We start from the raw sequence: 26,044 nt of genomic DNA on the forward strand, positions 1-26,044 counted from the left end.
AGAATTTAGATTTTTCTACTCCATAATACTAACTTAAAATCCCCAAGGAATCTGGTGACAGTACTTTCAGAGGCCATCTAGCTCAACTCTGTCAATTTACTGAATCCAAGAGTGATAGACACAATGGCATGCCCTGGGTCCCAAAATGCAAACACTAAAGCTGGAAAGTATATTCAAGATTCTTGACTTGACCCCAGAGGGAAGGCTCCATCGATACAAAGTTCTATATCCCTTGATCTTATGTCATACACTATTTGGCCACATAACAAGATATAGTTTTATAAGTTGTTTGCCAACTTTCAAGTGAAAAACAAATGTATCAAATAAACAAGTTTTCCTCTACAAATTAGATAAAGGCAAAATCTTCCACCACTTCAAATAGTTTTATAAAAGAAACTAAGTGGTGTATTCAAAGAGGAAAAAAAAATCTCTTATTAATGTTCTCATCAAGGAAATAAATTGCTGATTCATAAGTAGTAGTAGGTACCCGTCACTAACTAAACACACAGTTAGGGGAAAAGTCCTATTCAGTAACACTCAACAGTCAAAGCTTGTATTTTCCACAGAGCACAGCAAAGCTTTGAACGTGGAAAGGCAGAGAGGTGGAAAATGTTCCAATATACATTAATTCATATATGAAATATAACACATGAAAGTTTCTTATATGTTTAACTGAAAAAACTGTTAATTCTACCTAGTCATGTTATCTAATCAAAGACCAAATAATAAATAGTAAATTAGAAGGTGACAGAAGCTGTGTAATAATATTACAGAATTCAATATAATTTAAAGATCATGACTAATCAATAAGAAGGATCATGTGAAATTTTTTTAAATGTTAAATTTTTTATTCTCATTTTATACAAATTTTTTTTTACATTAATAAAATATTCTTGTTTACAAGTACACAAAATACCCCCCCATGAATATAGATAGACTTGCTTGGGCAAAAAAAAGTAAAGGGGAGAGAAAAAAAATTAAAATTAAAAAATAATAGTAATAATTGTACCCAACAATCACCCAGCCGTGTGACATACAAGCCACCCGATCCCCACTGCCCTGCAAAAACCAAAAGGAAGGAAAAAAAAAAGACCCAAAATAAAATAAAATAGTAATAATAGTAGGGGTGGCTGGGTGGCAGACAGAGCATTGGCCCTTGAGCCAGGAGCACCTGGGTCCAAATCCGGCACCAGACAATCAAAGATCACCCTACTATATGACCCCAAGCCCCACTTGCCCTGCACCCTCCTCCAAATAATAACTAAAAATGTGCTTCAGTCTTTGTTCCAACACCAACAACTCTGTCACGGGTGGATCACATTCTTTATGATAAGTTCATCACAAAAGTTACTTCCATATTTTTCCAGCATTGCCATTGCTGATCGCAACTCCCTCCTTTCTTATTTCTCCACTACCAAGTACTCTATTTTCTCTCTCCTTTCACTCTGTAGGGTCGCTGAGTGGCACAGCAGACAGATCCCTGGCCCTGAGCCCCCATACCACCCCTTAGGCCCAGAAACCACCTGGCCCTATGGTCCCGGAAAAGCCATCCAATCCCAGCCCCTTGCAAGAAGTAAAAAACAAAATTTGTTACATCTGGCCACTCTCCCCCCATGGTCCATCCTCTCCTTTATTCACATCCCCCCCCTTCCCCCCCCTCCTTCTTACTCCAGATGTCTATACCCCATTGAATATATTTGCTGTTTCCTCTCCTAGCCATCTCTGATGAGAGCAAAGGTTCCCTCATTCCCCCTTGCCTCCCCCCCCTTCCATATCATTGCAATAGCTCATTGTAATAAAAAATCTTATTATGTGAAATATCTTGGACTATTCCCCCCTCTCCTTTTTCTTTCTCCCATTCCATTTCCCATTTTTACACCATATTTTATCTTCGAATTCAGCTTTCTCCTGTGCTTCAACTATAAAAGCTCCCTCTACCTGCTCTATTAACTGAGATGGTTCATATGAATATTATCAGTATCATTTTTCTGTACATGCAGTTCATCCTCATTAAGTCCCTCATATTTCCCCCTTCTCCAATCTCCATGCATCACCTGAGTCCTGTAACTGAAGATCAAACCTTCTGTTCAGCTCTGGCCATTCCAAAAGGAACCTTTGAAATTCCCCTAGTTCATTGAAAGTCCATCTTTTTCCCTGGAAGAGGACATTCAGCCTTGCTGGGTAGTTCATTCTTGGCTGCATTCTAAGCTCTCTTGCCTTCCAGTATATTGTATTCCAAGCCCTACGAGCTTCCAATGTAGCTGCTGCTAAGTCCTGTGTGATCCTGCCTGCAGCTCCACGATATTTGAACTGTGTCCTTCTGGCTGCTTGTAATATTTTCTCTTTGACTCGGGAGTTCTGGAACTTGGCTATAATATTCCTGGGTGTTGGTTTTTTGGGATCTCTTTCTCTGGGGGATTGGTGGATTTTCTCCATTTCTATTTTGCCCTCTGCTTCTAAAATATCAGGACAATTTTCCTGTAGTAATTTTTTGAAAATGATGTCAAGGCTCTTTTCTTGATCATGACTTTCAGGTATTCCAATAATTTTTAAATTATCTTTCCTAAGTCTGTTTTCCATATCAGTTGTTTTTTCAATGAGATATTTCACATTTTCTTCTAATTTTTCATTTTTTTTTGTTTTGAAGTATTGATTCCTGATTTCTGGTAAATTCATCAATCTCCCTGAATTCTATTCTTTGTCTGAAGGATTTGTTCTCCTCAGAGAGTTTTCTTATCTCTTTTTCCATCTGGCCAATTTTGCTTTTTAAGGCATTCTTCTCCTCAATAACTTTTTGAACTGTTTTATCCATTTGACCTAAGCTGGTTTTTAGCATGCTATTTTCTTCAGCATTTTTTTTTGGATTTCCTTGATTAAGCTGCTGACTTCATTTTCATGGTTTTCCTGCACCTCTCTCCTTTCTTTTCCCAGTTTTTCTTCCAACTCCCTCATTTCATTTTCAAAGTCTTTTCTGAGCTCTATCATAGCCTGAGCCCAATTTCTGTTTTTCTTGGAGTCTTTAGATGCAGGAGCTTGTGCTTCCTCATCTTCAGACTGAGTATTTTGATCCTTCTTGGGCTCCTTTGCAAAATATTTCTCAATAGTCTTCCTCTTATTTCTCTGCTTGCTCATTTTCCCAGCCTGGGCCTGGTTTTGGGGTGCTTCCTGAGCTTCTGGGACACTCCCACAAGGGTCTCAGAGTGTGAGGTTCTGTCCTCCCTCCTGGTCTGTCAATGACCATAAGTGCCCCCCTCTGCCACGGGGCTGAGGTGGGAGGGGGGCGGCACTGCTGTTCTATGGGGGGCCTAGACTGTGATCAGGATCTGAATGTGGTCAGAGCCCCAGAGTCCTGTTCCAGGGGCAGAGGACAGAGCTGGGCAGTCAGTCTCTCTCTCTCTCTCTCTCTCTCTCTCTCTCTCTTCAACTCCCCTGCCTCAGCTCAATGGGCTCATGCCCTGGAGGCTACTGCTTACCGCTCTGCCTGAAGTTCTTTGGCTCTGGCGGGGACACCCCTCTGGTGGCCGCCCCTCTGACCCCGGGGAACAGAGCCTTTCTGCTCTTTTCCAGGTTACCTTGAGTAGGAGAACTGCCTCACTGGGTCCCTTTGTGGGTTCTGTCTCTCGAAAATTTAGTTAGAATCCTTAGCTTATGAGTTTTATCAGAGAGTGCCTAAGACTCCATCCTTTCTTGTCGCCATCTTGGCTCCACCCACTCATGTAAAATTTCACATGCATTCTTAGGAATCTGTTCTGTGTATCCTTAAAGTATAAACTGTATAAAAAACTGTATGAAAATGGGGCATTTTTTTTTGAACCTACAATACTAACAAAAAAACTGTTCTTAAACTTGAGGGTACCTATATTTTAGTGTAAGGAGAGAAAGTCTCCAAGTGCTATTTCCTTCCCTATTCGAGGGTAGTTAGTATTAAGGGTCTTAATCTTAAATTGCTTGAGAGAGGAATGAGTTTATACTGTTTTAAGTTCCTATAGGCATCTTTAAATGTCACTGAGTTCAAGCTTTTTACTTTACATATAAAGAAACTGAAGGAACTTGTTCAGTTCTGTTTGGATAAAGGGTATCCAACCTTTTAGTTATTTTGCATCTAATCGCCCCAAATCAATCCCCACACCATCAGCCTGCACAACAACAAATGCAATGCAGCAGGTCTCATAAGTGACCTAGAAGGTCACAGGCATGTCTCATGGTTGGACACATCCGATTTAAAAGATGCTAAGTGGTAGAGACCAATACTTAACTCCAAAATGACTGTTTATCCAACAATATCACTAGGAAAAATGGGCTAAAGGTGGGAGGAATCAAAATTAACTGATTTCTTTAAAATTAATTTACACAAGTTTTATTTGTGGAATTTTCATCTATATACCTAGGAGGCCTGTGTCAAATAGAAATGTTGTGTTAGCCCATTAAAACCTAATTTCCCCCACCCCAAAAGGGACTCCTATCATACTAAGCCCCAAATTATCTAAGGTGTCAAGTCAGTGGATTTAATTTACTTTGCCTGGGGCTTCTTTCAGGTCTCCTGTAACAAATTATTATGGTCATTTTATCTCTGTAGCTCCCAAACTGGCAAAGCACATTTTTAGATAGTGCTATTCTCTACTACTGTTTAAGGAATGTTATTTTATGCCCATAAACTTTTCTCATGCGGCTAGGTGGTGCAGTGGATAAAGCACCAGCCCTGGAGTCAGGAGAACTTGGGTTCAAATCCAGTGTCAGACACTTAATAATTACTTAGCTGTGTGGCCTTAGGCAAGCCACTTAACCCCATTTACCTTGCAAAAACCTAAAAAAAAAACTTCTCTATTGTTACTCCATCTTCACCCCCAACATCCCTCCAAAAAAGGTCAGAATTCTTGAAAATTTTACATCCTTTTCACTCTGACTTTTAAAATTTGGAAGGGAAATCAAAGGAAGTAATATTTTAATTTTTTTAAAGAGTATTCTTTTTTCAGAAAAATCTAATAAGTATTGAAGATCTAATTACAAAGGCTAAAGGAACACCTCAGGAGCTTTTTATATCACAGTATAAAGTCCAATTAAAAAAATTTGAAATTATTTTGGTTAAAAAATATAGTATTAACAGGACCTTCTTAAAATGGGTATATTCATATATTTATAAATAAGACAATGGAGAATTAAAATTTCCTAAATGTTCAAACATCTTCTATTTGTGTCTACCTCTTTCCCACCAACTCTAACAAATGAATAAAGGGAAAGGTATGCACAAATAAAAAGGAGGAGTAAGTACAATGTTGTTCCTTTAAGTTATGGGAAAGTCTTCTGATACTCTGGCAAATATTTTTAGTGATAAAGTTTTATATGGGTGAGTCCCTTCAATCCTAGGCTCTTAGAACTTAAACAAAGCAGTTAACAACAATAACAACAAGAAAAACAGATCCAAAAATAATTAGAAAATGAATTAAGAAAAATATATGACATAATGAAGAAAAATGATAGAATAATAGTACATTTAATTCAGAAAATTTGATTATTGGCAGCTTAGATTTCACAAGTTATACAGAAAAAAAATAAACAGAAAAAGTTAAGTTACAAGACACCTTTAAGCATTAGTAGGATTTAAAACAAATATATGGGAAGGGCATCTTTACAGAGAGAATACCTAGCATTGAAATTTATGTGTCAAAAAAAATTCCTATCTGTTTGGAGGACAAGTGTAATACTTATAAACTGAAGACTGAAGTGAAAGTGTGAAAGATCTTGAATTCCAAGCAAAGGATTCATATATATTATGAAGGAATCAAATAGGAGCTAATGAAAAAATGTTTTTCAATGTGAACCCAGTATAAGACAACTTTTTATGATGTAATAAATTGTGAAGAGAGAAGAACCAAAAGAATAGTGTAGACAGAGACAGTAGTAACAAAATATAAATATACAAACAGTTCAAAAGAGACAGGGAAACAGGAAAATGTGTGTGTGTGTGTGTGTGTGTGTGTGTGTGTGTGTGTGTGAAGAAATTAAATGTTTTATTAAAACAGTGAACAATGAAAAACTTCAAATATATTTGGCAAGCAATCTCTACATAAAGTATAATACATTTTTAATCACTATATCTACCAATCAGAATTATGTGTTTATACATTCTCTTATCTAGTTTAGAATTAATGTACTCCATTCTACTAGTCTTTTTCTTTAATTTCATAAAGCTCTTTCTAGATTTCTATATATTAATTAGACATTTGGGTCCAAATTGGATTATAGTTATTAATCTAAACATTTCTAATACTGACTATTTTAGATGGGTGTTCAGTCTTCAGTAATGATATTTAACACTTGAGAAATTTTTTTTCCAACTGATTGAAATTCTATAATTGTTACAGTGTTCTCTAAAAAAAAGTATTTAAAAAGCTTTTGGTAAAATACAAGTGATGGACTGAAGATCTCCTTCCTTCAAAACCATGAAGTTTTGAGGCCTTTATTTTTTTTTCACTTTGATACATGAGAATGATTCTACAATTGTTTTAAGATGTATTATATTTTAAACTGATTATGAACAATTTGCTTCAACTTTGGAAAATCATGTCTCAGAAAAAAAAGAAAATAAATTAAAAGCTACATAATTGTAATGGCCAAACTTGGCTGAGGGGAAGAGTTAGTTGGGGGAAAAACCCCACAATCTTTCATAATAAAGCTATGTGGTGGGGAAGGGGAGAGGGAGAGGGAGAGGGAGAGGGAGGGAGAGAGGGAGAGAGAGAGAGAGAGAGAGAGAGAGAGGGAGAGAGAGAGAGAGAAAACAGATTACAGATGAGAAATACTGCATAAAAGGGTCAGAGTTGACATACTGGTTAGTAATTCTGCTGAATAGCTTTATCTTATTTAAAAGGGATGATGGCTTGGTGAGTAGAAATATGAAGAGAAAGATCAGTTTGGAAATGAATTGAGACATGAAAACAAAAGACATCAATTAAAATATGGTGGAAAAATTTCAATCCTAATGAAAATTTGAACATTTATTTATTATGAATTGGATATAATGATTGTAACCCTAATGGAAACTTTTATTTTAGATGTCAAGTGTTTCTGTCATATCTGACATAAATATATTCCTTCTACTGCTGCTGCTGTGTAGAAACATTTCTTCATGTAAATCACTTAGCTTTTAATCATTCCATTTATTCAAACAAGAATTCTCATTGCCCCTACCACAAGTGACATAAATATTTTATTCTATTTCCCCATGTTCTTTAGAGTTTAACCAAACATTTAAGAATCACACCTGATTGACACGGTATGGAGTGTAAAACATAGTCTAAATCCCATTTCCAACAGATCATCAAAATTTTTTATCTGAAAATACAGGTTATTAAATAAATCTTACACCAAGGCTTATTTTCTATAGTCCTTCCACCAAAACCACTAATCTTTCAAGTACATTTCTTTTATTATATGGTGCAATCTATTTCATTTTACTGCTTTTTTTTAAATACAACAATTTTGACAGTAACTGAGCCTTCTCATACCTTCAACTGATTTTTCTTGAGTGTTCCCTTTGATATTCTTGTTTTCTATGACATGGAGTTTCATTATGATTTTTTTTCAATTTCTACGAAAAAGTACTTTATAATCTTGAATAAATAGATAAAATATGGGAAATGTTACATTTACTAGCATATAATACAATCGTTTCCATTAACAATCTGCCTCGGATTTTGATCTTTCCTGAATTTGGTGATTTTATTTTTAAAGTTATTCTTATATAGGTATTATACGTAGCTAGCTATTCTAACCTAAAATATTTAATAATCTCTGTTATTCATAGAATTAGCTAGAGCCGAAAGAGTACTAAGTGGCCATTTAGCTTAAGAAACTGGACCTGTCAGGTAAAAGTTGTCAGATATAGGATTATTCAATATTGTAATGACTACAATAATAGGAGTTTGTGATTTCTTGATCTTTGAAAGCAATTAAATAAAAATACAGGGGATATTTTCCTGTGTCAATTTTTCAATGTTTAAATTACTATCTAATTCTGAACTGGTCTGCATTAAGGAAGGTAATTTTTTTTTTTTTTTTGGCAAGGAAAATGGGGTTAAGTGGCTTGCTCAAGGACACACAGCTAGGTAATTATTAAGTGTCTGAGGCTGGATTTGAACCGAGATACTCCTGACTCCAGGGCCGGTGCTTTATCCACTTTGCCACCTAGCCACCCCAGGAAGGTAAATTTAAAAGATCAACTTTCATATCACGTATAAGTAATGGATACTACACTTTGATGTCTTCATTTAGAATGTTAATGAAAAACTGAATGAAAAACTGTTTAAGCGAACTAGAGACACAAACAGAAAAGAAATATACTCTCAATAAGCTTAAATTGTAAAAGCTCCTATAAACTTAGAAAGGAGGCTTTCAGGTAAAATTCCAAAGGAATCATCCAGTAATCTTTAAGACAGAGATTACTATTGTAATGTATATCTTTTATAGCATCATTTCCATCAATAAAACCATAAACATTGAAAAAAATCCTTTTTTTCTGTCCAAATGTAACTAGAACTAGAGAACACTAGATAACTAGATAACACTAGATAACACTAGAGAAATACAAAGATCTGTATGATTCAAATAAAAGACATGATGTGAGATTATCACTAGAAATTTTATGTTGGCTTATAGTTGGCACTTTATGTTGGCTTATAGTTTAAGGGAAGTGCTTTAAGAGAAAAAGATAAAAGAAAAAGATATCTTCTTTTCAGTATTTTTATTTTCACTGTTGGCTTTTGTAAAGAAAAATACTTTCTATATCAACTATTCATTTGATCACATAACTCATGATATGAATTTTGCTTAATCTCATTTTTCTGTCTTTCAGTATGCTCCTCATTTCTCTTAGTGAGAAATTTCTTTCATTAAAAGTTTAATTAACAGAAGATAAAACTTAAGATTTTCCCCCTTTGATCCCCCCCTTTATGCAAACTTTAAAAGCCTATTATACAGTTCTATATATATATTTAATAGAAAGATTAGACATTCTGATTTCTTAATACACAGTTACAGTAAGTTTTAACTGAACGTAATAACAGTTTAAATGTTTCCCCCTTTCAAAAGTTTGGGGGGGTAGGGGGCGGCTAGTTGGCGATGGGGATGGCTAGTTGGCAAAGTGGATAAAGCACTGGCCTTGGAGTTAGGAGTACCTGGGTTCAAATCTGACCTCAGACACTTAATAATTACCTAACTGTGTGGCCTTGGGCAAGCCACTTAACCCCATTGCCTTGAAAAATAAAAAATAAAAAGTTTGGGGGTATTTTATTTCATTTTTGGGGGTTATATTAAGTTCTGAACTATCTCCATTCCAAACCTACTCTAGAGAAGATTATCTTTTGATATAGATTTATAAATCTATGTAAAACCATATTGTGCATATTTCTATTTATTAGTTCTTTCTCTGGAGGCAAATAGTATCTTCCTTCTTAGATCCTTTGTAGTTTATAATCCTAATAATATAATACTAATACACAATTGTTGTACAAATATTTGTTACTGTATAAAATGTTCTTAGTTCTGCTCAGTTCACTCTTCATTATTTCATGCAAGTATTTCCATGTAGTTCTAAAATCAACATATCAATCAATCATTTCATTCAGTACAGTAGTACTACATCACAACCATCTATTCGAACTTTTTTTTTTAGCATTCCCCAATTGATGGACAAACCTCTCAATTTTCAGTTCTTTGCTATCACAAAGAGAACTGTCATAAATATTTTGAAAATTTTAGTTCCTTCCTTCAGTCTCTGATCACCTTGGGAAAAATACCTATAATGACAATACTGGGTATACAAAGTTTTATAATTTTTCAAAACTCTTAGCAAAAGATTTTTCTTTTTATGTTGGATTTATGAATATAAATGATAGACTTGATAAGTTTCCTGTGGTCAAGCAAGAAAAATAAATCAAAGTAATGATTTTAAATAAAAAAAGACTATCTAGGAATACCTGCTTTAGATGCCATCTAGGAAAACTTGCTTATTTTTAAAGATGATAAAAAACAAACTTAAGCTTAATAATTAGGCTGTACCTAAAACCACAGTTAAAAAGTTGAACTAAGATTTAAATCTAGGTCCTGTGACTACAAATAGTGTATTGTTTCCACTATTATATACTGTTCTACATTGATCATGGGAAATTTTTCCTAAAAAGGAATAGAATGGAATGTCTAGAACATTCTCCTTAAAGCATTATATTCTTAAAACCCTAACTCATTTAATGCATATACTTCTACTTTTGCCTAGGTTTTGATTCCAATATTTCTGGGTTTCTTCTCCAGTTTGGTAAATTTTTAATCTCTGTTCAATTCATATTCTCTCTCTCTCTCTCTCTCTCTCTCTCTCTCTCTCTCTCTCTCTCTCTCTCTCTCCCTCCCTCCCTCCCTCCCTCCCTACACACACACACACACACAATTTGCTGCTTCCACAATTATTTTTAGATCTTGGATAGTGCCTTAAGTATCCCAAATTGCTGTATCATATCTTGTTGCTAATATGTAAAACATAAACTAAACACACGTGTGTATGTGTTTGAGCCTTGCTTTAATTCCTGTAATTTGTTTACAATCAAATTTATCCAATCTGACTTTTTAAAAAACCACAACACATTGTCCATCCCAAATAATTGATGCTTTAACTTGGCAGAGGGCATGGGGGAATAGGGAAAAATTTTTGCCTATTGTTTAAGTTGCCAGTATTGATTTATACCATTTTTCTTTTCCAGAATGTTAAGTTTACAAATCAGTCAGGAAAGATTTAAAGAAGCAATTTAGAAGGCCCACTGTAGGGAAAGCTAGGTGGCTGAATAGATAAGAGCTAGTTAGGCTTGAGGTCAAATCAAACTTCAGATACCTTTTAGATAGATGACATTGAGCAAGTCAGTCTCTTTATTGGTCCTTAAACCGCTAGAAAAGGAAATAGCACACCACTCCACTATTTTTGCCAAGAAATCACCATAAAGTACATGGGGGCACAAAGAGACGGGACATAACAAACAACAACAAGGAATAGGTCTGCAAAGTTAATGTCATTTCATTGTATAGGAAAAGTGAGACCTTGAACAAGTCTCCTAAATTTGAAGGTATCAGAAAAAACAAAAGAGACTTTTCTGTAAGGGAAAGACTTTGGTGGGAAGACTTAGGTTGAATCATTAATAGAACTCAGGGTCCAGGAGCCTACCAATATAGAAACTATGGATTGGACAGTCAAACAGATTGTTTTCTTCAACAGCTGAGACAACAGAAGTGAGTAGCAGCATGGGAACTATGGGGTAGCTTTGAGTACCTACTTGTGGGCTGTTTTCAGGTGAGGTTAAAGGGTGAAGTGAGATTTTTTTGGCTTCCTTTAAGTTTCAACAAAAGGTTTACCTACTTCAAGAAAACGTTCCTAGTCTACTGGGATTATCTCTAATATACTCTCTAAAATATTTTGTTTGTAAATAGTTGTTTGCATGTTGTTTATTCAACTGAACTGGGAGATCCTTGAAGCCAGGGACTTTTATTTATTTATTTTTGCAGGGCAATGGGGTTAAGTGGTTTGCCCAGGGCCACACAGCTAGGTAATTATTAAGTGTCAGAGGTCACATTTGAACTCAGGTACTCCTGACTGCAGGGCCGGTGCTCTATCCACTGCACTACCTAGCCACCCTAGTCAGGGACTTTAAAAAGAAAAAAACCCTTTTTTTTTGTATTACTGGCAATAATCAAATACATATCTTAATGTAAATGTTTACAGAATCTATAATTTTAAGAGTTTTGGTCAGCTGACGAGGGGTCACTCTCCCTTTCTATACAGATATGGGAGTAGGCAATGCCTAGAGATAAAGAAGTTCAAGTACTCTTTTCAGTCAAGATGTGAGGTGAGCTGGGTGATAACATTCCAATCCAGATTCTGGACTGGGTGGTGGCAGTATGATACTTGAGTTTGTCCCAACCCAAAGTGAAAAAATAAATGAGTGAAAGTGCAAAACAATTTCAGGCAACAAATCATATCCAGGTTGATTTTTGTTACCAGTTGGAAATTTTCTTTCCTAAATTTGCTTTTTTCCTCAGTCTTGGTTAGATGAGGACTCCAATGACATTTCATCAATCTGTTAAGTCCATTCTCTCAGGTTTCTTATGGCAGATTTCAGTATGTATAGTAAAAAAGAAAAATTCAAGTAACCAAAAATTTTTATGTGTGATTTATTTACAATTATTTTTCCTAAGGTTGTCATCCAAGTATTGGATTATTAGTGTTTATAAAGTACTAAATTATGAGAGGCAGTTATATATGAAAGCTGGCCTTGAAACCAAGAACACCTGAGTTCAAGACTCTCTGAAATATAAATACTGGTATCCTGGGGAAGTTATTTAGCTTCATACATCAGGCAATTCTAAAATTGTAAATTGCCGAGATGGTTCCTCACTTGGAAATTTACTTCATCAATGAAATTACCAGTCATGGTAATTATTAAAAGTAATTTTTAAAAGAAAAGATGGCAGGGACATGGAAAAGGAAAAAATTATAGCACTTAATGGTTGACAAAATTGGGGGGAGGAGAGGAAACATGATGAATGGAACTGCCATGTAAATATAAAAAGAACAGTCAGGAAAAGTGGGAAGGTTTGGAAAAAAGATACACAATTCAGCTTGAAAAGATACCCAAGTGAAAACATTATTAAAAGTCAGAGATGTAGGACACCAGCACCTCAGAGAAGAATGGACTTGGGAATTGTTTACACAAATACAATAGTTCAAACTATGAGAATAGATGAAAACTTTTCTGATTTGTTTTTGTCCTATTTCTCAGGAGTACAGGATAATAATTAGATGATATTCTGAATGCTGAGAAGAAATCATATTTAAAGGGAAAATATAGGAAGCCCCGACAGCAAAGCAGACAGAAAATATCAGTCAATAATCTATGAATCTAAGTAGAGCAGTATTCTGGAACCATAGGAGGGGAAAATTTCAAGAAGGAAAGTGTCAGAAAATCTGACAGTTTAAACAATATCAGATCCATAGGTTGATTTTGAACTTCCTTGACATTTTTCAACAGAGCAACCATAAATTAAGGGCACAACAACAATCACTGAGAAAAAAAGAATTTGAATATTTGCTTGTATGGGCTACATCCTGATAGATTATCCTCTAGACCTACAAGAATCCTAGATATAATCTGCCAACAAGAGGGCTGAGGTGCTAATACTGAAGACCAAATGTTGCTTCTCCAAATGTCAAATGGCAAGGGCTTATAAAACTCTGTTAAGTATACAGTAAAAAGCATTCAAGGATGAAGCTAGATTGTGAGAGTTGGGAAGTAAAAAAATGAGTTGCTTTGCACAAGACAGATGGAGAGGGTCGAAAGAGCAAGGCTCACTCAGAAATGGATTTGACTTAAGTGTTAACAAAATGCTGAAAATGAATCATTGAAGAGATTATATTTTGTGTGCTATGATATAGTTAATAAACCAAGAAAAATATTTCAAAATCATTTACTACAATTAATACAGCAATTGAAGGTTTGCAAAACACTTTGTAAAGCATCTCATAATGTCTAGAAACCAACCTTGTGTGGCAAGTTCTTACGTCCCATATTCCAAATGATGAAACTGAGGCTCAGAAGTTCAAGCTAAGTATCTAAGTTAGGTAAGAACTCGACTCTTCCAGACTACAAATCCAAAACTCAACCCACTTTGCTGCTTTTTAAAAGATACTGATGCAAGTAAATTCTGGGTATATTTAATGGCACAACATTTCTAAATATGGCCTATATATATTTTTTTTTATTTTAAATGTCTCAAAGAAAAACTGTTTACTAATACAATAGACATAGCAAAAATAATTTCAAAACACTGATTACTCTTCTCTTTAAAGTACATTCATTGGATATATAGCAAAACCATTAATAGAAAAAAAGTACGCAGAACCAAAAAACTTAGAATCTTCACATTATTGTATAATTTTTACTGTATTACTTATATAAAATATGCAAGTCATAATGTAAAATAATCACTAAAATTTTAAAAAGAAATAGGAGATAAATGTTTTAGCCTATAATGTATAGGATATACAAAAGGGACATTTATAATTTATAATTTTAAAGTAAAAATGATCAATAATGCTATCTTCTCATTATGTGTTGGCAAATACTGTTTCAACTAAGGCAATTAAAGTTAGGAAATTTTCTACCAACATTGGAAGACTATACATGATTTGTTACATTATAACAAATTCAACAGAAAATTAAAGATGTGGGGAAAACATTTTAAAATTGTAAACTCTTAAAAGATCAAACCAATTTCAAAGGTTTACGTAAGTCTACTTCATAGCACAAAATATTAGGATAAATGAATGAAATAAACTGTTGAAATTTAACAATAATTTAATACAGGATTTCCTTCTATTAAGTGACAAATGAAGATTGAACAATATTTAAAACTGATTTAGGAAGTTCACGAAATTTTTTTGAAAAGGATGATGGAAAAGGAGTAAATAAAAAAAATAGATATTCTTAAAAGTTACTCATGTAATAATAATCTTTCTAGATATTTGCTTGGTAGATGGATATCTACCACTAAAGTTAATACACCAAGAAAAAAAAAAGAATCATTATTGGGTATTTATTTATTTTCCTCTTGTTATAGAAATAAATGTTCATGTTTGTGTAGAGCTTTATTTTTTACAGAGACCTTTCCTTCTAACTCTAAGCAACAGGATAAATATTTCTTTTCTTTAATAAAAAGACTATAAACTCACATAATTACTTAAAGATAGGGACACTGCCATAACAAAGGGTAGAAATAGTTTTTTATTTCTCTAATACAGATTAAGAATAACTGATAAACAATGCTGTTTAAATATGTTTCAACGGTTAAAATATGTTAAAACACTTTAAAAATGATGATGTTGATTTGCAAAGTACTTGCAAATTGTATCTTATTTGATTCTTGGTGTTGCTAGTATTTTACAAATGAGGAAACTAAGTTTGAGGTAACTGATATGGCTGAGATCATATAACTATTAGGGTAAGTAAGGGGCAGCTAGGTAGTACACCAGCACTGGAGTCAGGAGGATCCAAGTTCAAATTTGGTTTCAGACAATTAATCATCACCTAGCTGTGTGACCATGGGCAAATCACTTAACCTTGCAACCCCCCCCCAAAAAAAAAACAGAAAAAAGAAAAAGTTAAGTACTTGAACTCAAGACTTCCTAACTCAAAAGCCAACACTCTGCCTACTATATCATCTAGTTGTCAAATTTGACACATTTTATATTCCAAATATTCCATCTTCATGGTTCATACTATTTTATTTTTGCTAAAGAACCAATAGAGATGGTTGCATAATCAGTCACGGTGTGAAAGCATATAGTACACTAAACCCTAATATGTGTTATAAAATATTACTAATATTTTATATTACATATAATATATAACAGCAAGTTCCTGATCTGATGTCCTTGGCTTCTCCTGAATCAAAAATCTTTACTATATCATCTAGTTGTCAAATTTGACACATTTTATATTCCAAATATTCCATCTTCAAGGTTCATACTATTTTATTTTTGCTAAAGGACCAATAGAGATGGTTGCATAATCAATCACAGTATGAAAGCATATAGTACACTAAACCCTAATATGTGTTATAAAATATTACTAATATTTTATATTACATAATATATAACAGCAAGTTCCTGATCTGATGTCCTTGGCTTCTCCTCAATCAAAAATCTTATTCAAACTGAATACTTAATTTCCAAGAGAGATCTTGAATCATATGAAGTGTTTAAATCTTTTCTACTGTAACCAAACAAAATCAAAAAAGGTAATTGTATATATACATTCAATCAGATTAAAAGAAAAGTTAATTAAAAAGATTAGTTTCAGGAGATACTTCCTGTAAAAGTCCAAGAGGATATAGTGGGATAGAGGAGAACTTATTATGGTTCTAAGTAAGAAAACTAAGTCATCTTTAAAATTTAAACTATATAACTTTTCCTTTACATTGCAGCGCAATCAAGAATAAGTGTTTGGCTGAGAGAAAATTCCAATAGCAAGGAAGTTAGTCCTTTTGGATCGCTCTCCAATCAAGTCAAGTTAGCATACTATTCCTAACATGTTGCTAATATTAATTTAATTTGGCTTGAAACAAAAAACACAAAGGTTTTCTTCCATCATAATTCAAGGCCTGCTTTTCACTAAGATGATACACTTTAAGAAATCATGTAAAGTTTTCAGTGAATTAAAAATTAAAGTTTTAGGTTAGACCTCAAATCGCTATAACTCGGTCTATTCAGGTATTCAGAGAGGAGTGAATTCTGGCAAATACCAGGCCCAAGAAAACAGTCAATAGTAACTTTTAAACATTCAAATTTCATAAACCCAGTGAGATTTTACATGAAATTACATGAAATGTAAATTAAGTATGTGGTGAACTATATTCTGGGTGTTTTAAATTTAAGAGGACATGAAGTCATGTGAATTAAATGCAGACTGAACCTGAGAAAAAGCCCCACAAAATCTAGAATTTCTTGAAAGTTTTCTTTTTAAATTAGTACAATCTCTTCTGTTTCTGTCACTATATTGTTAAATAATGAAATATGGTACCTTCACAAGTTAATAAACAAATAAAAATGAACTATACTTTTGGATAAGGCAAAATGGAAAATGTTATGAGAACCTTGAAATAAATAAAACTTACAACAAATAGAAAAAATCCCTTTAATGGAAAGACTCATCAGGGAACAGTTTAATAAAATGTTCTAAAGTTTCAATTTAGGTCCATATTATACACTTCCTAGACTCAAGAAGGCTGTTAATTTTCAAAATGAAGTTTATAAAGAACAACAAAAACAAGTAAAGATCTAGATAATCTCTAATTACTTTTGTATATATTATTCTCAATTGGCCAATAAGATAGTTTAATTATGCAAGCTCCTTGGTCCTAAATACTAGGTTATACATAAACCAATAAATAATGGGAAAAGATTTGGACAAATTCCAAAATGAAATCTTTCCATTATCTACATACGGATAATCCATAACAATTTCTTAGTTATATACTAGTTTCATTCTTCCTGCTAAAGGCAGTTCTTAAACATTCCCTTCCACACCATCCAAAGTCATTTCAATAAACTCCAGTTCTTCCCTTATTACCCACAGCAACAAAGAAAATCCTATTTGGCTTTCAAAAACCTGACCCTTGACTACTCATCCACTCCTATCCATGGACTCTAAGATTCAATAAGATTGATCTGATTAAAACACTTCACTATACTTTTTATCCCTCCTTATCCCTGACCTCTAGAATCCTCAGCTAAAATTCAACCTAGTACAAGATGCCTTTCCCAGTCCTCAATTTTAATGTCTTGCCTCTGAGAAGATCTCCATTTTTTTGTGTATAGACATTATATTTACATTAGACTAAAAAGCTCCCAAATGGTCAAGGACTGGAAGTTTTGTTTTTGGTTTTTTTTTTTAATTTTCTCTGAATCCATCACTTTGCACAATGCTTGCAACAAAGCAAGCATTTGATACTTGCTCACTGACTAGACTTGATTTGTATTTATGGATCGATAATGCCTAATACAAATTAACATGTTCCAAAGAAAGAGAAATTAATTTTATTACTATGTTATATAGAAAAATTTTCCTTCAAAGGTACATACATATAAAGTACCTTATAAAAGTACATTTAAAGTGAAAAGAAGGGTTAACCTAAAATAAAGCAGAATAAATAACTAAGAAGATAAAAATCTGTAGCCTCAAACCCTGCCTGCCAATTAATCATAATGTATTCAGAAGTTAATTTATTTTTATTTTTGATGTCAAAATTGATGTTTTACTAGTGGAATAAATCAAAGACATGAGAACATATAGCTTTTCTAAAAAATATATAGGAAAAGGAAACAAATCTTTACAGAAATCCTAAAGATATTGAAAAAAGGATTGTATACTTCACTAAATATTGCCAAAAAAGAAAACACTGATAATTATAATATTACAATCAATGCAAATTTTACCTTTCTCGCATGAAAACACAAATACCTAGATAAGTAGAAATCTTAAGCAAGTAATAGAACTATGGTATCTAATTCTTAAAACAAAAAACCCAACCCTCTCAAACTTTCCTGTTATTTCTAATAAACCATTGTTTAAATTTCTCAGCAAAAAAAAATTTAAACATGAAAAACTAAAAATAGCAAAAAATATTTTTTGAAGTATAAGTTAAACACACTTACCTGAGTTTCATACAAGTGGGCAATGTGAAATTGAACTGCAAAGGATCAGGGAGAGTAAAAATCAATTACAAAAAGCACAACAGTTAAGTATTTCAATCCATATAAATTAATGCAAAAGAAAAAAGTGATGACTGCAAGATAAATTTAATAAATTACAGATGAAAAATTAGCTTTATTTGAGATGTACTATATGAAATAATGAAAATATAAAGCTAGAATAAACAGGATTTTAAGAAAATGAGTGGTCAAGATTATTTTAACAGACAAATCTGAAAAAAGTCCCATGTTCATGGTTCTATGATCTCAATAAATTGAACAGAAATCAAAATATTCTACAGAGAATAACCTGTTTTACTTTTTCTCTCCTCATTTTATACCAGATTTCATTGAATATCATAAAAATCAAGCACCATCCTCCCTTTACCCACCCCTAAGACTAAGAAAATGAACACAAAGGAAAACATCTACAGAGGCCCATCAGTAGTATTATATAAACTTATATTTTAGTTAAGACTTTGGGGATGGGTGGAGAGTAGAGTTAAAAACATTCAACTAAGGGAGGATCAGGCATCCTTCCTTTTTTCATTGGTATATCTACTTCCTAGTGAGGAACTTCCTCGAACATTACAGAGTGCAACTTTATCTTCAACTTAAAGACCTTCAGAATAGGAGTTCTTATCTTTTTCTGTGACAGGGACTCCTCATGTTTTAAAATTAATACTAAATTAGGAAGGAAACAAATTATATTGAAATATAGGTATCAAAGCATAAACTTTTAAAAAAGCAAGTTAATGGACCACAGGTTAAGAATATCTTTCAAGTATTGCCAAAAACTGAGTTTAAAGCATTTGTTGACATCCACAGCTTGGATCAGAAGCAGAACATAAACCCTTCCAAATCTACCTCTCTTATGTCCTAAATCACAAAATGGAAATAAAGTTTTACACAACAGCCTTAAGAATGAGTATTTTTATCCTAGAAAAAATACACTGAAGTTTGTTTGATTTAAGAAGTGATGTGCTCAAATCAGTGACTAAGATTATTGTAGAATTTTGTGCAAGATGGATTAGAGATTGGAAATAGAGAATTAAGGTTATTATAGTAGTCCAAGTGAAAAAAGAAATGTTAAGTATGAACTAGCCATCTGAGTGAATGATGCTGGATGACATACTGAGAAAGCTGAATTTTAAAATCCTGGGGGACTGAGGCAGAATTTAAATCAAAGGATGGTGTTAGGACTATAAATTTACAAGGTCAGTGGCATCTATAAGGAAGGAGGCATCTCTAGCAAAATCATGGAAATAAGGAAGAAAAAGGTTTAACAGGAAAGTTCTGTATGAGGAATGATGACTTAATCAAAAAGAACTGTGCATCAGAAAATGCTAAACAATCTCAATTGCAAAATGAAAAATAATATCAAACAATTCCTCTTCCTCAGAAGGGAGTAAATATATTGTTCGTCAAATCAAGATTTTTTGCTCATGTCTCCCAAGCGCCCATAATCCCCTTCCAAAAATGGCCTGTCACAGAACTCAAAGAAATGTCAAACAACCTTTCTAATTTTACATGAGAAATCTGAGACCCAAAGAACTAACTCACACACACAGCTGACAACCAGCTCATTATTAATACAACATTCTTTATTAGTCCTGGTTGTCAATAATCAGTTAAAAAAATTCTTTTGCTTTTCCTAAATATTAAAAATATTGATGACATGCATCATGGTAACATAGAATGACAGTTGGATTTGGAGCCACAAGATTTCTAGCTTCCAATCTCTCTAAAAGTTTATTAGGCTTCCTGATCAAACACAATCATTTAAACCATACACACCATTTCTTTCATCTATAAACTGGAAACAATATCACATTACAATGCTGTTATAAAGATCAAATGAAATAACATAAAGCATCATAAATAAATGTCAATTATTTTAACTGATCATTTTTAGAAGATAAACTGTTATAGTGGACAGAACATTGGAGAATATAAAAGAAATTCCAAGAATTAGGAACTATCTCATTAACTAGATATTCAATCTTAATTAACTGGCAACCACCTGAACAATCATCTATAAAATTTGGAGGAGGGACCAGGTTGTGTGGAGGGACTTTGTCTTAGATAAGCCTTATATTACTTTTCCAATTTAAAAAAACGAATAGTCAAACCAAAGAAACCCAATCCTCAGTTCTCCTCATCATATCCCTATTCTGTGTAGAATTTTGATTACTGTTAATTTCTTACAACAAAAACAGCAAAAACAACTTTTATCTCAGAATATCAATCAAAATAAATGACTGGGGAGTGACAAAGTTGTTGAAATCTCTTTAGGAAAGAACTGATTTGCCTGAATAAAAATAATATTCAACTAACAAAGAAACAAATTCAACTTCTGAAATCCCTGATTTAGTGTGAGATATATTAGGATTCCACTGGGAATTCATCCTCACTTCATTTTTGAGTAGGCTATAAACTTCCTGTTGCCCAATTTCCTCTTTAAACTCCTTACTGTTACTAAGTTCCAAATCTCCTATTCCATACTGCACATGTTGAAAATAGCATAAAAAAGAAAATGAGTAGTGAAGAAAGGGAAAACATATAATATCATGTTCTTTTTTTGGAACCATATCACCCTGTGTGCTTCTTACTCTACACCTAGGCAAAAATTGCAGAACAGTGGAATAGAAATTAGTGAAAACTCACTTCTACTGTTATCAGACACCTTAATGACATTCCTACTTCACCAATTAACATTACTCCTTTTATAACAAGAAAAAGCAAAAGAAAAATAATTAAAAACTTCCCCAATTCCTCTGTCCACCTCAATTTCTCAATACTTTATACAATTCCAAAGCAACAAAAATTCCCTTCTCCTCAACAATTACTTGCCCTGTACAGTATAGTATCCGACTCACTTTTCATCCCAATATTAGCCTTCAACTCCTCATACCTCCATGTCCATGGCTTCTAACTGAGTAGACTCTCAAAGGGATGTTTTTTGGGGGTTTTTTTGGCATAGGGTGAAGGACTGGAAAGGAGAGGCAAACCTTAAGTCAAAGATGGTGCTAGGACTATAAATCTACGAGGTTATTGGCATCTACAAGGAGGGATGTATCTCTAACAAAAAAGAAATTTTCCTAGAATTTGGATGTTCCTAGAATTCAAGTTGGAACTCTGAACTCATCAAATGCACATACAAAGTCAAAAAGGATAATTGGTTCTATAATACTATGAGAAGTGCACCTTAAAATAATTATCTCATCCCGAAAATCTGAACCAACTTGTATTATTTTTTTTTGTGGGAAAGTGGAATCGGTTTAAAAAATCCAATTGAATAGTCTATACAACATGCATGTAAAATTTTGAGTTGCCTCTAGAATAAATATAGCCATACAAAAAACCAGGGAGTGGGGGACAAGATATTTCTATTTCAAAAATACCTAAATGTAAGATATTAAGATTTAAAAAAATGTTCAAAAACTGATCATTTCAATCAATAGTTGATAAATTAAGTGTAAATTATATTAGTGCACCAAAAGAAATCTATATTATGAGATTTATCAATGTTTTTCCTGATTATTTTATGGGCATCTATTTCTTTTCATCAACATGAGCATCAAGCCTTGGAATGAGGGAGAAGTCACATGTTCAGTTTCTTCTGCAAATCTATCCCCCCCCCCCTTTCCCAACTGGTCTCCCTAATGCCCCCTTCAATGTGCCTAAAAATAAATGATGAAAAACAATTTATTATTTTTAGGTACTTTTCCATTAAAGTTTAAGTATAGAACTTTCAATCCCACCTTATAAATCCAGTAATTTTCATATAAATTTAAAGAATGAAGCTAAGAAATAATACATGAGTGAAATGAGAAAATACAATGAAAAATATTGTTATTTAGTGAAAGTTTTAAGAAGGATTAGTCACTCAAACAAATTATCTGTCAAAATTCTAATCTCCTAAAGAATAGAAACAGTCCATGAAAATATTGTTCCTAAGTGATACAAAATTGAAGGTGTAAGCAAATCTTTTGGGGATTCCCCCACCTTAATTTTGTGCTTTTTAGAAAAAAAAATACACTAGGATACTCTTGAGAAAACAGAACAAAAAAAGAAATTATCAATAGGATCTCTGACAAACTTAAACAAATTTTTAAAAAAGGAAAAATTAAACTACCATTCTAAACTTAGAAGATTAAGATTTAGAGTCATTTCACAAATGGCATTCATTTTCAAATATGCATGTGAATGAACTGTAGAATTTACCAGGATATGGCAACTGTTGATGGTTGTTGAGCATGAAGGAAAGGCAAGAGTCAAGGATGACACTAAACTTTCAAATCTGAGAGACTGATAGGATGATCCACAAAAACAACGCAAAAATGTGTAGTTGGAAGGATGGACCAGTTAATATAACCAGGTCCAACTCTGAACATGCTGCATCTGAAGCATCATTAAGACATCTACATGGACAACCAAATTGAAATTATAGAATCAGAACTAAGAAGAGCCAGTATAAATATATTTCATAATCATTTGCCTCAAAGCAATACTTGAAGCTACAAAGGTGAATGAGATCTCTATAAGGAAGAGAGTACAGAAAAAGAACAGTGAAGAAGGGAATTTAGAACAATGATAAATAGAGCTATATAAATTAAAATACATTTCCAAAGTCACACAGGAAGTAAATTTAATAGCTAGAATTCAAACCAAAAAGCTGTCTCCTGTTCGTTTCCTTATTACAGCACACTGATTTGAAATGGGTAACATAAGAGAGCAAAACAGATACACAACAAATCTGAACTCAATGATATTTCTTTTCATCAAATTATATATGAAAATCAGTTCAGGTTGACAAGATATTCCAAAGAACTGGAAAAATAAGTCCGCAAGGAATGGGAGGTGATGATATAAGGGAAAGACTATCCACCCAATGCCACAAATATCACAGGAGCTGTCAAATTCAAGATGATGAATTTATGCAAAAGAATAAAACATTTATATTGAAAATAAAATAACCAACATTATATGTAATATTATCAATACCTAGGTTTTGGGGAATTGGGATTGGAATGTGAAGTGCTTTAATGAAAAAATATGTGCTAGGTTACCAAAAAAAAAAAGGATTTTAAAATAATAAAGTTTGTTTAAAAGTTTAAGCTAAAAAAAAAAAGAAAAAAGTTTAAGCTGTCTTAAAGCTGTAAACAGATGATTACAATCCAGAATATGGAAACAGAATGTTTTATAAACGGTGGTGAAATCTAGTGAAAGAAAAAAAACATTCCCTTAATCTAAAAAACCACTTCAAATGTATGTCTTAAAATGCAGGATTTTGTATATGTTTCCTTAATTATGGTTGTACTAATGACTACCTAGAATCATAAATTTAAAGTTAGGAGGGACATAAAAATCCAGCAGTCTACTTATTTTTTTTTCATTGTGAAAAAGGTTATAAAAGGAGACTAATTCTAACAGAAATAAAAAGCAAATAACTACTTTTTGAAGTAAAACAATAGATACCTATTAAAAAAATTGCCAATTTTTCTATAGAAGAGCTTGAGATGAGAGAGTTTTTAAAGCAACTGAATAAATGCAAGTTAATTATTTCCTCATCAGCAATATATATACTCCAAATATGAAGGGAAAGAAGATTCATGGTAAACACTAAATCAAGACTAGGAATTTACTTTTATGGCTAGCTATTCTAACCATTACTCAAATAGGAACAATGCTAAAGATCACAGGCATATCTGACACAGGTACGCATGCTACCTCAGTAAGAAAAATTTGAAAGAAACAGATATGTTCTTTAGAGGAAAAAAAATTCAGATTTGAGTAAAATATATTCCTTCGGGATAAAAATTTAAATAGAAATACCTATAGCTTATAAATCTTCCATTTTTATGATAACTCAAACTGAAATTAAGTGAATACTCAATCATCTAAATTCAGTAATCTGTTTATTCTAATAAATTTGCTTTAAAAAAATTATGTTTGGGGAATTTAGTTTAACTCTCCTTGAGATATTAAGAAGCTCATACAGGAAAAGCACTGCTTTTTACTTCATCTTCATTCAGTAGAATTGTCATCAACATAACCCTAGCAATGTAATTTTTCCTACTTTTCTTTTATTAAGATACCAAACAGTATTGAATACCAATAGTCTAATCTTAAAAATATCTAACAGATAAATTTCATAATGATACTATCAAAGCACAAAATGACTCATGATATAAACTCTTAATAAGTATTATATTAGTTTTTATTTTAAACTGTAAATTAATTAACAATTTTACCCAGAACATATTCGAATCCAGAAAATACTGAGACATTCCAATTGGTTTATTATGCTTTGTGGGGGGGTGGGGGGAAGAGTTACATTCTCTAGTTTATCAAAATAGCTACATAAGTACCAGCTACTTGCTTATGAATGTAAGCTACAGCTTATCCAACCTTTGATATGCATTATTTTTCAATGGAGGATTTTGTACCTCTACAAGAAAATCATGATTTTCCATAAAAGCTCAGATTTTGCTATAATATTTCAAAATTTATTTCTTTAACAGGCAAAATATTTCCTAGTTTATAGTCAATGGCTATGCTACTTGAAAACGCACTAAGTAATTTTGAAGTATGTGTGTGTAGGTATATATATATATAAAGCAAAATATTCTCAAGCTGTATACACACACACACATATATACATACACATATATATATACGCAAAATATTCTCTATGCTAATAAAAACATTCATGAGAATCAATTTGTTTTTAGGGTGGAAAAGACTAGATAAATCTATCTGAAAAGAACTTGATAACAATCAAATTTAGCAAATTAATTTTAAAAATATCAACATATAAATTTGTAGACAAAAATTTGCAAAATTGTAAGAAAATATCCTTTGCAACAATATACAACCATGATAGGGCTCAGTGAGGTATCACATTAAGATTAACATCTTTGTATATAATGTGTTTTCTAAAACAATGATGCAGGATGAAAATTAAAAATATATGTTCCATAAAATATATTTCCCAATTCATATCAAATCACTCTTCTACTAGTGGGAATAATTTTATTTCAATAACCCTCTTCAGTGGCACATCTATTTTAAACAGACTCTTCACAGAAACTGGTTTCACATGTTCCATTTATGCAAGCTAGGTAGCCATAGCAACCGAGACAAGGTTAGATTCAATAATTCTAGAAGGAAAAAATGAAATACCTATTTCTTCTAATGATAGCTATATTTCAGGAGCAAGCATTTTAATGTAAGTGATATTAATGTGGGAGAAAAAAATCATAATACTTTAAAAATACTTACTTTCAGCATTGGACAAAGTGCAGGGATTACAGTCAACCAAAGCTAATTGAAAATGCTGTAAAAAAGTAAAGTGAGAAAATTATTTCTGGGTTTCTGGGATAAAAAATTCAATACTAACATATTTAAAATACCTAAGATGAGGTTGGAATTTTGACATTTTTCATATGATGGAGGGATACATTATATGGACAGAAAAGTATATAGAAAACATCTATAAAAGAATTATTTACTTTCAAATGTTTTTCTTATAACACAAATTAATATTGGCCAAAAAATTGAGAATCTTCCCTTACAAATTATTTTCCTGAAATTCTTCAGGTGGAAAATTTTCTGAAAAGAACCATATTATTATTACAATATCATTCAAAAGAACGAAATTTTTAGTTTTGAGTATGGCTACTGGGAGAAAAAAGGTACTTAAAAATTTAAATTAAATGCTAACTTTGATTATCATAGAATACTTAAAACTTTCTTTTG

General features: G+C 32.6%; 1 protein-coding gene across 9 annotated transcripts in view; it reads right to left on the bottom strand.

The window, feature by feature from the left end:
- The window catches only part of KDM6A (lysine demethylase 6A), a 270,454-nt gene that overhangs the window by 84,119 nt on the left and 160,291 nt on the right, over positions 1-26,044 (bottom strand). For all 9 annotated transcript variants that reach the window (XR_012474018.1, XM_074214140.1, XM_074214139.1 and 6 more), the window contains 2 exons: positions 25,568-25,622; positions 18,245-18,279 (listed from right to left, as the gene is read on the bottom strand). Coding sequence is in view for 8 of the 9 variants with exons in the window: in XM_074214140.1 (XP_074070241.1) it covers positions 18,245-18,279; positions 25,568-25,622 (90 nt within the window). In the remaining variant the exon portion in view is untranslated. The remainder of the gene's footprint in view (positions 1-18,244; positions 18,280-25,567; positions 25,623-26,044) is intronic.

Source organism: Macrotis lagotis, chromosome 1, assembly GCF_037893015.1.
Source record: "Macrotis lagotis isolate mMagLag1 chromosome 1, bilby.v1.9.chrom.fasta, whole genome shotgun sequence".
NCBI classification, from domain to species: Eukaryota; Metazoa; Chordata; class Mammalia; order Peramelemorphia; family Peramelidae; genus Macrotis; species Macrotis lagotis.